A 12,678-nucleotide genomic window follows, 5' to 3' on the forward strand; every position below is an offset into this window, starting at 1 on the left:
AACCCTTTAACACTTCAGGACTCTTACCCTAAGGGGACTCTAACCCTAAGGGGACTCTAACCCTAAGGGGACTCGAACCCTTTAACAGCGGGACCCTGTCAACAAGTTACCAGCGTAGAAATCAGGTACTCTGACCCTTGTAATTCTACTCGGCCCTGTTAACTGCTGCCTCACATCTTTCCACTGACTTTATCGCCATCACGCTGCCTTAACATTCGCCCTGCGTTAGAACTTTTAGTCTTTATGATATTTCTACATTTACTGAAGTAAAAGATCTGAGTGCGTCCTCCACTGCTGATGTTACCAAAATGATCTGGCATTAATTTTCAGACCGCTTATACAGATGAGTCCAACAGGATTCTGGACTCAGCTGGTCTTTGCCGGTGTTTTCAACTCTAACCTGATTGGTTTGGTTTTAACGGCCTGTTTGCCAGCTGGGTTTAGTTTATGAGGATGTGGAGAGTTTGCTTCCTGGTGAACTCTGGGACAGTTTGTTTGTGGTGTGAAATCAAACGGACCAACTTAACAGAAATTCAGAAGGTAAACTGCTGCTAGGGCGCCTTCACACCTAAAGTTCTGTCAGCACACTGAACCAAACTGACCACAGTTTATTTTTTAACCGACGCACACAGTGTTTGTAACTCGAGACTCATGTGTTTCTTGTTTGTTTTGTTTCAGGAATCGACTATAAGACGACCACCATCCTTCTGGACGGGAGGAGAGTCAAGCTGCAGCTCTGGTACTCACCTCGTGTTGTTCTCCTCCTGATTGAAACCCAGCAGTCAGATCATGTGATGATCAGCAGAGAGTTTGGACCAGAAATAAGCAGGAAGCATGTGAGGCAGTTTGATTTGATAAAGAGCTGTTTCAGGTGAAGCAGGCTTCAGTTTTGGTTTTTACATTCCTGCTTAAACAAACGAGTTTGTGTTGATTAGTGATGTGTAGAGGTGTTGGGAGGCCTAAGCATTGAGTTTATTATTTCTTGGCGTGGTCTGGACTGGCCAGGTTTGAATATAATTGTGAGCTTGTTAGGTTGGACTAATCAGGTCACATAGGCTCATAAAATGCAGAATCAAACATTCAAGAGACTTTAAAGCAGTTGATCAGGTGTTGGTTGAGTTCTCCTGGTTATGTTTTAAAAGTAGAATAAAGGCTTCAGTGTCCCAGAGGGAGCGTCTGTGAAGTCTGATAAATGTCCTTAGGTGATGTCACTTGAGTCAGCACCGTGGTTGCTGAGGTTGTACCAACTTTCTGAGTCGTTAGAGTTGAAATTTCCGACTGGGACTCAGAAATTGCTTGTCCCAGTAGAAATGAATTGCAGGACAACACGCAACTGTCAGAGGGACAGTTGCATTGTGGGTAATGTAGTATTTGAATGCAGCTGCACTGGAAGGTACCATCAGTCTGCATCTTTTCACACACCACTTTTTTTGTCGCTCGGCGATGTGTGAACTACTCAACGACGTGTCAAAACAGCTCCCCGACACATTTCTGACACATCGCCGACGTCTGCCAGATATCTAGAGGTGTCGGCCGACTCGACATCCACATCCAGCCAATGAGAGCAGGCTGCTACTTTTCACCGCAACACATTTTCCTCCCCTGCAGCTCTCTGTAGCTACCTGAGTGTGCTGATCCATCCATTCACCCAGATTCTCTGTCTTTATAATAACAAACAACAGCTGTTTTGTCTGTAGGTTTGCCTCATTTCCTGTTTCACGTGTTTTCTTGACCAAACGTGGTTTGGAGACCAGCGTCGGGTGACAGAGCTCGTGTAGTGTGTGTTTCCCCCGGCACCGATCAGTCACGTAGTGTGAACGCCATCGAGAAATAAATAAAAATAAAAGACACACAGACGTCTCACTGTGTTTGAACGACCATCTGAATGAACTCTGATTCAGGAGGAATAAAGACTACAGGAACGTTTGGGTTACACAGACGTCTAATGTTTCCAAACCTCCGCACACTCAGTCAGGGAAGAAAGATGTGGGTGGGATTACAGAGCACTTACATCCGTGGCTCTAAACTCGCAGCTCTCTCCGAGGTATTTTTAGAGCGGTTTTGCTTTTAGCAGAGTCAATATTAAATTATTAATCTGAAACTATGTTTGATGTGTAAGCGGATGAGATGCTTTAGCTCTTTTATGTGTGTGTGTGTGTTATTAACGCCCTTTGCCTCTCCTGTGGCTACACGCAGTTTCATGAACACACATAACGCCGTGTTTGGGGGTGGCTTTCTCTTCTGCATCTCCTGATAACAGCAGATGCAGTCTCTCAGGATCACGTCATGATGAATCCTTCTGGTTTGCTTGGACCACCTGACTTGTAATCTGGCAGCTGCCTTTGCTCTGGCCCGGGTCGGGAGCAGCAGGCCAGCAGCCAGCGAGCGTCCTCTTGAGCCAACCAAAACACTGCTCTGGTATTCAAGCTCTGCTGTCGGGAAACACACTCTTGTTTTTCACCGTCGACGCTCACAAAAACAGCTCCCATGTTCCCCGAGAGGACAGTGTGACAGCTGGAGAGGGGTTTGCTATCACTGTGGCATGTTGACACTCCGGCATCTTATATTCAGTTCAGGAGGACAGAGAGACGGCCCTTAGTGAAAACTGACATTCCAAAATAACAACAACAACTTTATTTATACAGCACATTTCATACAGAGTGATGCAACACAACCTGCTTCTTTCATAACAAGAGGAACACTGAGGCTCGGCTTCTGTGTCAACATGAAGTCTGATCAAGGCTTTGGTTCTGCAATCAGGTCTCAATTCAAGACCATGAAGTCCAGAGTAGGATTGTGCCATTTGGCGATTGGACCGCCTATTGACGATTGAAGGGATGATCAGTGATTGGTTTTTCATGCGTTGGGTTCAAGTTCAAGTCACGTGACTCGAGTCAATACCTGTTTACAATTTTATCATATATGAGCTTTTTGTGTGTTTGTGTGGAAGGTGAAGATACTCCAGTAAGTTTCCTTTGAAGCTAGTAAAAAGTCAAAAGACTAAAGGTTCAAATTTTAGCCTCTGTGTGACTTTGCTTGACCTTTGACCCTGATATCTCGACCCCTGACCTTTTATTCTGTGTTGTTTCAGGGACACCTCTGGTCAGGGACGATTCTGCACGATTTTCAGATCCTATTCCAGAGGAGCCCAGGTATGTTTCTTTCATAGCCCACATTCACTGGAAATGTAGTTTGTAAAGCTGCTGGCACACCTGTCCAGTCTCAGGTTTTACCTGTGAGACACAAGTCTTTAGAAGTTAGAAAGACTGTAACACTAAGAAGATGCTGCTGAGCTAGCTGTAGTGGAGCTGGTGGCATCTCTAATAACAATTTAACAAAGTCAAGCTTTTTCAGCTTTATTAATTAATATACTTGAAAATGGGAATTTCAGTGAAATATTCTGCTTGTTTGTCAAGCAGCAGATATTATTTAAGATACCAACGAGTTTGCAGGTTGCCCTGCTAAATGCTATCTTAGGTGAGTTAACGATATATTGTTCCCCTATAGCTAAATTTGGATTGCCACTAGCTTAGCCCTGCTGATATTGAGTTAATGTTGGATTGCTGGTAGCTATGTGTCCTACTAGCTAATGCTCCGTAAAGCGCCTTTCTATTATTTAAGATACCAACTCAAAGCACTTTTACGCTACCTCTGCATTCACCATTCACTCACATTCATACACTGAGCCTAAGTGCTGAAACAGAAACTGACATTCACACAGTGGCGGAACAGCCACCAGGGGCAATTCAGGGTTCAGTATCTTGCCCAAGGACACTTCGACATGCAGCCTGGAGGATTGAACCGCTGACCTTCTGATTAACGGGCAACCCGCTCTACCTCCTACCAGCTAATGGTATGGTGTTTTAGTCACCATAACATTAGCTGTAGGCTGAGACTGCATTGCTGGAATCTTAGCCCATCTAATGTTGAGTTTAGCTGATGTTGGGTTGCTGATATTGGAAGCTTAACCCCACTAATGTTGAGTTTGTTCTATAGCTAAAATTTAGCCCAAATAACTTTGAGTGAGCTTCTTGCCCTGTGGCTGAAGTTCAGCCCTGCTGTTGTATCTTCAGCTGCGTCTCCACCGCTAGGAACCTTTGAACCTAAACCTAACCCTAACCCCTCAAAAGGTCCCTGCTCGGGGGGTTGAGGGTTAGTACTTTATGAAAGGTCGAGGAGAGGCTACACGCTTTAAGTCGAGCATTTCGGGTGTTTTGAATCTGCTTTGCTGCTACTGCTTCTTTACACCGTTGACTCAGTAACATTTGCAAACCAGTAAATCACAGATACACACAGGTCTCCCCGATGTCGGCCTGAGATTGTACGTCGGCATTATACTTATAGCTCGGAAAGAACTGCCGGTGTGCAGCTAGTCCTGCGGCGTGTTTACAGCTAACAGATGATGGAGTTAAGCTAAATACTGGGTCAGGGGTTATTGTTTTAGGTTTTCATCAGTCAGGAGTTGAAGGAGTCCTTGCCCCCGGCTGATTATAACAGGTAATAAAGTAAAAATCACTTTTCCTCCGACGCTCAGGTGGACTTAGATGTGAGCTGAGCTGCTAACGTTATCCCGGTTTAGCTGCTCAGGCTGTTTTCTGTTTAGGTGTTTTTTCCCTTCGGTGTTGACCTTTCGGGAGGTTTCTACCGGGAGCCGAATTACCACCGAGGTCGTCTCCTCGTAACTGGAGTTAATATTCAACAAGTGGTAAAATAGTATACTATTATATGAAATTATAATGAATGTAGTATATTGTTGTTATACTAACAGTATACTATTAACTAAGCATTGTACTTTATTTAATACACTCGTGCACAGTTCCTCCTCCAGGCTGTGGATAGAGACATTGAGCGGGTGCCAATATGTGCTGCTTCTAGCCGACTGGAGAGGGCAGTTTATAACCTGTACTGCAGCCAGCCAGATGTTTTGGCTTCATTTTTGGGAAGCTGTCATGTCGTCCATCTTTATTTTACAGTCAGTAGTTTAAACCCATGAGGAAGTAGATTTGTTCATCACAGGCTTTAATCAAACATCTCAGTCCAGATATTTAAACATGTTTGTGGAGTTTAAATGAAGCTGTTTTCCTCATGTGGTGCTTTTATCTGGGACTCGCTGTCTGTTTATTTCGAGTCCTTCAGCTGAAGCTGCTCTTGAGTTTTCCTCTGCGTTGCTGTTCTGACCTCAGACAGACGGAGCTGTGAGAGGATGTGTGAAGAAATCCATCCCACACATGAAAACAGACCGCCTCGTAACGTTCCCAGCAGAGAGAAAAAGAAAACCCTTTTCAGTGAATGAAGTTGTTGTCATCACTCATCAGGCTTTTTGTGGGCGCAGAGGAGCCATCGCCATGGCCACAGAGAAACCGTCACCACAACGAGGCTGAAAACTGACAATGAATCTTTACTGTGTGGGTGTGAGTTGATCGCGGCGTCCACATCCACCTAGTGTTGTTAAATCACATGCTACCACATTCATCAGGGCTGCAACTAATGATTATCAAATTCAGTGAATATCTCCTTGCGGTCCACGAGCGGTGAAAAAAAATCCGGTGTTTGTACTCAGCCCTGGCTCTGTGATAGTGAAATCACCAATGTGACAGACCCCGCTGCACAACGCTACGCCAGCAGGTCCAGTCATGATGTTTGTATCAGTAGTGATAAATGTCTTGCCCACGGACACTCAGTTTACTTTCTAGTTCACCAACACATGCTGTTGTTGCGATGTTAGCTATGGCAGCAGGAGAGCAGTGACGACTGTCTGGGACCGTCTCCTACCTTACACCGTAGCCTGACGTGTACCTTGCCCAAAATGGAAGTACACGCCACGGCGACAAAGATGTGTGATTGGTCGACTTAGTAGCATCGCGTTTCCTCCAAACCGCCAGAAAGTGCTCTGTGCTTTGAAGCCAGTTTTACTTTACTGGCCAAAGAGTGTCAAAATCCCCGCGACGTGAGTTGTTTCACTATCAAAATTTGATCCATTCGGTCCAATAATATTTGTAAAGTCTACAAGAGCCACACTTTTATCATTTTACTCCCATTCAAGTTGGCTGAGGTGTAGCCAAGATGCTTCACCAGTATTCCACTATCTGGCCCATCAATGACAAAAAACTTTGAGCTGGCGTTCTCACAGCAGCAGAGGATGGAGACAAGTTAAAGTCAGGCTTTATTTTTACTGTTCTTCGGATGAATCCTGGCTAGTAAGATAGTTTTTACCTCCAGTTTACAGGATTTTGCTTTGGAGTGTGTTTATGTAAAATGTAATATATTTAAGATATTGAGTCATAAATTCCAGAGTAGTTAACTGCTGTGCAGAGTGATTGTGATTTGTGAAATCTTCCTCCTTGTTTCTCCTCAGGGAGTTATTCTGGTCTACGACATCACTAACCGCTGGTCCTTCGATGGAATCGACAGGTGGATCAAAGAGATCGACGAGGTCAGTGATGAATCAGTCTCTTCCACAGACTGTGGACGGAGGCACCATAACGTCCCCCGTTGGTTTGAGGACTATTGTTTTGAAGCCTTGAGTTTCGCATTTTGTTTGTTTGGCCATCTTTTAAACCGGACATGGGAGGGTGGAGCTAGCTAGCTTAGTTAGCAAGGTGCATCTGTAATTCATGTTAAGACTTGAAACTAGCGACTGAGTCCATAAACTCATCAGGAAAGTGTTTACTGAGGGAATAAATCAGCTGAGAAGTAGAAACATTTTCTCATAGACTTCTATACAATCACACTTCTTTCTGCAGCTGCTGGAGTCGCCCCCTGCTGGCCGCTGGAGGGGACGCAGGTTTAAGTCGCCCCCTGCTGGCCGCTGGAGGGGACGCAGGTTTAAGTCGCCCCCTGCTGGCTGCTGGAGGGGACGCAGGTTTAAGGCGCCTCAGCGTCGGCTTCACTCTTCAGACCCGCAGATTCCAGCTGTAGGTGGTTAGCTTTGAATCCAAAGTTACGCCCTCAGAAACAGGAAGGCCTGTAAGGTGCTTCAGCACTGGCTTCACTAAATAATCCACGTCCTGTCAGTGTTTCTAAAACTTTGAGTTTCCGTGTTTTATCGCCTCATCTGAAGTGATATTTCACTCCAGTCAGCACATTGTTTACCACTCAGATGTTATTTAACAGCTTCTCTCTGAGTGAGTCAGCTACGTTCGCAACACCAACAACTCACGCTCACTGCAAACAAAGCTGCTCTGAAACAGGCCAATGAGACATTTTGGCAGATACAACAAGTAAAAGTCTGGTGAGACTTTCCCCTCATGTTCAGTCCCGCATACTCACTAGAGCACCACACGTGGATTCATCCGCCTCTGAAAATAGTCCCCAACAGATGCTCTATTTCCTCCTGTTTAAAAACCACAGCGAGCAGCTGTTTCTGGAAATTACTGAGCCTGTTATCAACATATGTATTTGTTTATGTCTTCAGGAGAAACCAATGGGCGTGGCGCTGAGAGCCACAGACAGGAAGTCAGGCCAACGCCACACTCTAAAGATGTGTGTGGTTTTTAAATACAGATGTAGATGAAGGGTTTGTTTTTCCAAACTACTATTAATGCCCAAAAGGTCCTCACTTGGTCGGCACTCAAAGGACAAGCCCCAAAAATATATTGATAACTTTTGCTGTAGTTACAATCCTCTTTTTCCCTATTAACCAGCATGCCCCGGGGGTGCCCAAGATCCTCGTCGGGAACCGTCTCCACCTGGCCTACAAGCGTCAGGTGACCACGGAGCAGGCGCAGGTGTACGCGGAGAAGCTGGGCGTCACCTTCTTCGAGGTCAGCCCGCTGTGTAACTTCAACATCACCGAGTCGTTCACGGAGCTCGCTCGCATCGTCCTGATGAGACACGGCATGGAGCGACTGTGGAGGCCCAACAAAGGTCAGTCGGCACGCCTCGGCGTGTCGTGCGTGTGGGAGGTGCGTCGTTAATAAAAGAGGAACGTAACACCATGTTGTAGCTTGAACACGCCCCCGCCATCAGTGCCCCAGCCTCAGGTGACATCACATGAGGAGGAATGTTTCAGACCTCACACAGCTTCAGACACTACTACTTTAAAAACATGCAGGAGAACTTCAACACCTGGAAACACCTGGAAACACCGTCATCTTTATCGTCTCTTGGTGTCCTGACAGTCCACTCGGTTAAAATCTGCATGACAATTGGATGGAAACTATTGTCACTCCCTACTTGTCACACACAGTAGGCACCAAAACTACTTGGTTAGATTTGTTACTCTGTTACAACTAAAAGTTCTTCATTTCATAATCTTAATTAAGTAAAAGTACAAAAGTATTAGCATCAAAATATACTTCAAGTACCAAAAGTACTCAGAATTGAATGTTGCAGCTGGTAAAGGTTGAGTTGATTGCTTTATATTCTGCTAAATGTGTAATAATACATCATTTATTAGTTGAATATATTTTGCATTAATAACTTGAACCTGCAAAGTATCTCATTTTTTTAAACAGAAATGTAAAAACTGCAGTTTGTGATTTCAGGATTTCAGATTTGAAAAGTGTCTTTCCCCAAAAAAGATCCACCAGCAGACCAGCAGTGTCTACATCCAGCAGCTTAGCTTAGCTTAGCATGAAGACTGGAAACAGGGGGAAACACCTCGCCTGGCTCCACCCTTGTTTCTTCAGTCTGTACAAAACCCTCGTGTAAACACCACACATTGTGGTTTTATGGGATAAAATGCGCCAGACTATGTCTTGTCTCTGAGCGATTGCCGGGAAACCAGCTGAGACTTCCAGGATGTGTTGGCAGGTCTGTGCTGTCCCCTGCTGGACACTGAAACAACACACCACTTCACTTTGCTGTGACTTTAATGTTGTATGAAAAACAGCTCATTCCGTTATTAAAGACACAAAGCTAAATAATTGTCCTTTCAACAAATGTTTAATTTAATTATGCCACAGTAAATGTAAACTTAAAAATCAGGTTCCCTGTTGTTGGGTTTCGTTTGTGGACCAGTTTCATTCACAAACATGTAACGACTAAAATAAATGCTTGGACGCTGCAGAGATTCATGTCCTACAAAGAGACGTTTAACACAGTCAGCGGTGTTGTTAGAAGAGCTAATACTGCTGCCAGTGACGTATCATCAGAGCAGAGGGAATGTTTAATGTTTTATGTGAAGTTAGACTTTAAAAAACATCTTTCCAAAGAGAAGCGGCCCATGAGAGAGATGTTGGGAAACTAAAGCAGTATCGCATGAGAAAAGGTTGATGGAAACGGCAAAATAAAAAAATAAAAAACTTAATTTCGTAAAAAAACAATTTCTCTCGCTTGAGGTGTTTTTTGTAGAAAAAGAGTAAATGCGCTAAACGGGAGTAAGTTCTGACGCAGAAAACTCGTAACTAACGTCTGATCGGCTGTTTCTGCTGTCGGCGTCTCGCCCGGTTGTGCAGAGTTCTGCACGCCTGCAGAGAATTTCATGCTCCTTGCGGAACGGTAACGCTCAGTTGTGCTGAGAAAACAGGTGGATGCAGATCTCAGGAGACATGCAGAACTCGGCATAACACCGGATATTCCCATAGCGTGCGGAGTCTTGGCTGGCAGCAACTTGCCCGCTTGAAACACATTCCTGAGGACCTCCCTCTGTTTTCCCAAGATCAGTGGCCCTCAGGTTCATGCAACTGGTTTTGTTTCTGGTTTGGAACCCAGACGTCTTGTTTATTACAGCCATGTGTAACGTCAACAACTAACGTAACGACGCTCGCCGCAGCCTGGTTTATCCGCTCCAAACCAGCTGATGTGAACGCACAGATTTAGTCATTTCTATTTTTTTCTTTTTTGCAACATTTCAAAAGTACGCTTAAAATTCGCATGACAATTAGATGGAAACATGGCTACTGTCAAATATTTTACACCAGATTATAATTGGGATACTTACAGAATATAATTTCTTCTCTCTCTCTTAGTGTTGAGTCTCCAGGATCTCTGCTGTCGCTCCATCGTCTCCTGCACTCCGGTTCACCTGGTTGACAAACTCCCGCTCCCGCTGGCTCTGAAGTCCCACCTCAAGTCCTTCTCCATGGCCAACGGCCTCAACGCCCGCATGATGCACGGACGCTCCTACTCTGTCACCGCCAATCCTGCTCCGCTCCACAGCGCCACCAAGAGGACCGGAGGGACGCTGCTGAAGAAGCCCAAACTAATCCGGCCGCCGCCCCTCAGCCCGTCTGCACAGAGCTGCAGAAACAGCTGTAAAATAGCCTAACAGCTGGAGGCACACAGGGAGGTGTCAGTGAACGCACCGTCACCTGTTTTCACGGTGTAAGGAAATTTTGACACTACAAGTCATTTGTTTTGTTAAGTCTGAGAAGATGGTGACGCCCCATGAGCAGCACAAAAGGAGGAAGTGCAACATGACTGTGACGTCAGCAGTTTGACTTCTGTTAACCAGCCTCAGCTTGACAACAACAGCTCTTCGTCAGTCCTTCTGAAAAAGCTCAAACACTAAACTTTCTGGCCATATGACTTCCTGCTCTACTGGGCATCTGAAAACTACGTCATTAATTAATTTCAGCATCTTATGAAGAACAATACAGTTTACATTTTGATGTCTAATTTTCTTTAAACAGTTTCCAGCTTTCTTCACATTTTCTCCAGCCATAAACACAGAAAAAGTAATATATCAATATCAAAAACAAAAAACAAATTAAACAAAGAGTTGCAGGAGGATTATGTATGCATGTTGCATTCCGCTAATTTATTTTCTGTGAGTTTCTATGATTTAAACGCTGGTGTGACTGAGCTCTAAAAGAGTTGATAATGTTATTTTATTAACTCGATCTCCAATTGTTCCCAGAAGTTTTAAATATGTTGTATGAGGGAGGTTCAGGTTTCAACCACTGCATCATAAAAACAAAACAATTCTTTAGATGCATTCAACAACTACAGCCTCAATAAGAATCTGATGGTGTGACTGTGGCTAAAACCGCAAACACAGATTTTATTGTCAGTACAGCAGAAAATACTCCAAACCTCAGTATCAAGTTTTAGCTTTTCCACAAAGACAAATGAGCGAAACCGTCTATGAGAGAACACATCGAAACCATGAACGCTAACTGAGGATTATGAACAGCTGAAAGTCAAAGCGGACTTGAACAGCGGACTTTGCTAAAGAAGACCGCTGATGAACTTTGTATGGACAAAACATTCACCTGAAACACTGTTAAAAAATTGCTGTTTGATGTGTTTTCCTTTTTCATGTGTATTGTTCAACTGTAGAAGACTGTGGCAACAGTTAACGTGTGTTGGTGTCGACACGAAAGAGCAAGGACAATCTGCCATCTTTTGAAACCAATTCATCATCAATTCATCAGATGTTGAGAATAAAGTGAAAAACTGGCGGTTGCAACAAAAATAAATGAGAAGAAAGGTGTAATATTTTGTTTCTCAAGATATAAAAGCAATTATAAAGGCAATGAAGGCAATACAAAAATGCAAACAAAATTGTCATGAACGCAAAGTTTTTACTTGTCAGAAAATTATTATATATTGACAGTCAGAAAATACTAAAACATACACATACTACTCAACTCAAGTTCTATTATGAGACATTAGATCAAAATTATATATATATATATATAATAAATTATAATAGACTTTAAATTGAAATATTTGGATTTTATTACTTTATTTTTGAAACATAACAACTTTTTCAAAATGTTCTTACTTTAATCTGAGCCTTTTTCCCTGGAAATATTTTACTTATTTTCTAAAAAAAAAATCAAAACTTTTCTCAAAGATTGCAAAAATGATTAGAAGTTAAAGTATTCAAAAAGAAATTATAAAATGTTTATCTCACAATTTTGACTTACTATGTCATTCCAAAAAGTATTATCAATTGGGTACTTATTTTTAAAATTACGGCCTTTTCTCAAAATATTACGACTTTGGGATGAAATATTCCAATTTATTTTCGAAATATTAAAACGTTTCATGATATTATTAGTTTTATTCTCAACATATTTTGACTTTATTCTGTACATATTTTTTCCCTAATCTATGGCCCTACTGACCAAAAAAGACGCATAGGTCTTGATCAAAAATTACGACTTTAAATTTAAATATGTATAAATATTAAATATTTATATTTACTTTATTGTAGAAACATTACGACTTTTTGTCTCAAAGTGTTCCAACCAAATTCTGAGCCTTCTTACCCCCCCCCCCCCCCCCCCCCCCAAAAAAAAAGTTTGCGATTATTATTAGATCCTAAGTAATTCCAAAAAAAGTATTAAATGTTTATCTCACATTTTGGACTTACGATCTCATATTCCAAAGTATTACAGCTGCTTTTCTAATAAAATTACAGCTTTTGTTTCTGTTCATTATTACTCTTTTTCTCAACATGTTTTGACTTTAATCAGAAAATCTAATGTTAAACTGCTCTTTGATTATAAGCTACATGTTTTTGACGGCTCTCTTCAGTTTGCTTCGAAACATTTTAGGAAACTTAAGGAATCACGAACTGAAGAAGAAATCTGAGGGAATAAACCTTCATGACTAAATACTTGCAGAAGGGCATCGATTCTCACAGACAGACAGACTTTAACAGCGAGTTATTGTGTTCGCAGTCATGCAGCTTCTTCCTCAGGATGTTTTCTACAAAACAAACGATAACACAGACACACATATCTGTACATACAAGCACTTTGGACTCTGTATTTTTGCACAATG

The 12,678-nt window shown here is 42.7% G+C and overlaps 1 protein-coding gene across 1 annotated transcript; it reads left to right on the plus strand.

Annotated features, from left to right (window-relative positions):
* The first annotated feature begins 343 nt into the window (after window positions 1-343).
* On the plus strand, window positions 344-11,541 carry LOC123983557 (ras-related protein Rab-40B-like). The gene is made up of 6 exons (XM_046069813.1): window positions 344-407; window positions 679-739; window positions 3,092-3,152; window positions 6,356-6,433; window positions 7,644-7,866; window positions 9,912-11,541. The coding sequence occupies exons 1-6, from the start codon at window positions 344-346 to the stop codon at window positions 10,208-10,210; spliced, it is 786 nt and encodes a 261-aa protein (XP_045925769.1). The 3' UTR covers window positions 10,211-11,541.
* Window positions 11,542-12,678: the final 1,137 nt, after the last annotated feature.

Source organism: Micropterus dolomieu, linkage group LG14, assembly GCF_021292245.1.
Source record: "Micropterus dolomieu isolate WLL.071019.BEF.003 ecotype Adirondacks linkage group LG14, ASM2129224v1, whole genome shotgun sequence".
NCBI classification, from domain to species: domain Eukaryota; kingdom Metazoa; phylum Chordata; class Actinopteri; order Centrarchiformes; family Centrarchidae; genus Micropterus; species Micropterus dolomieu.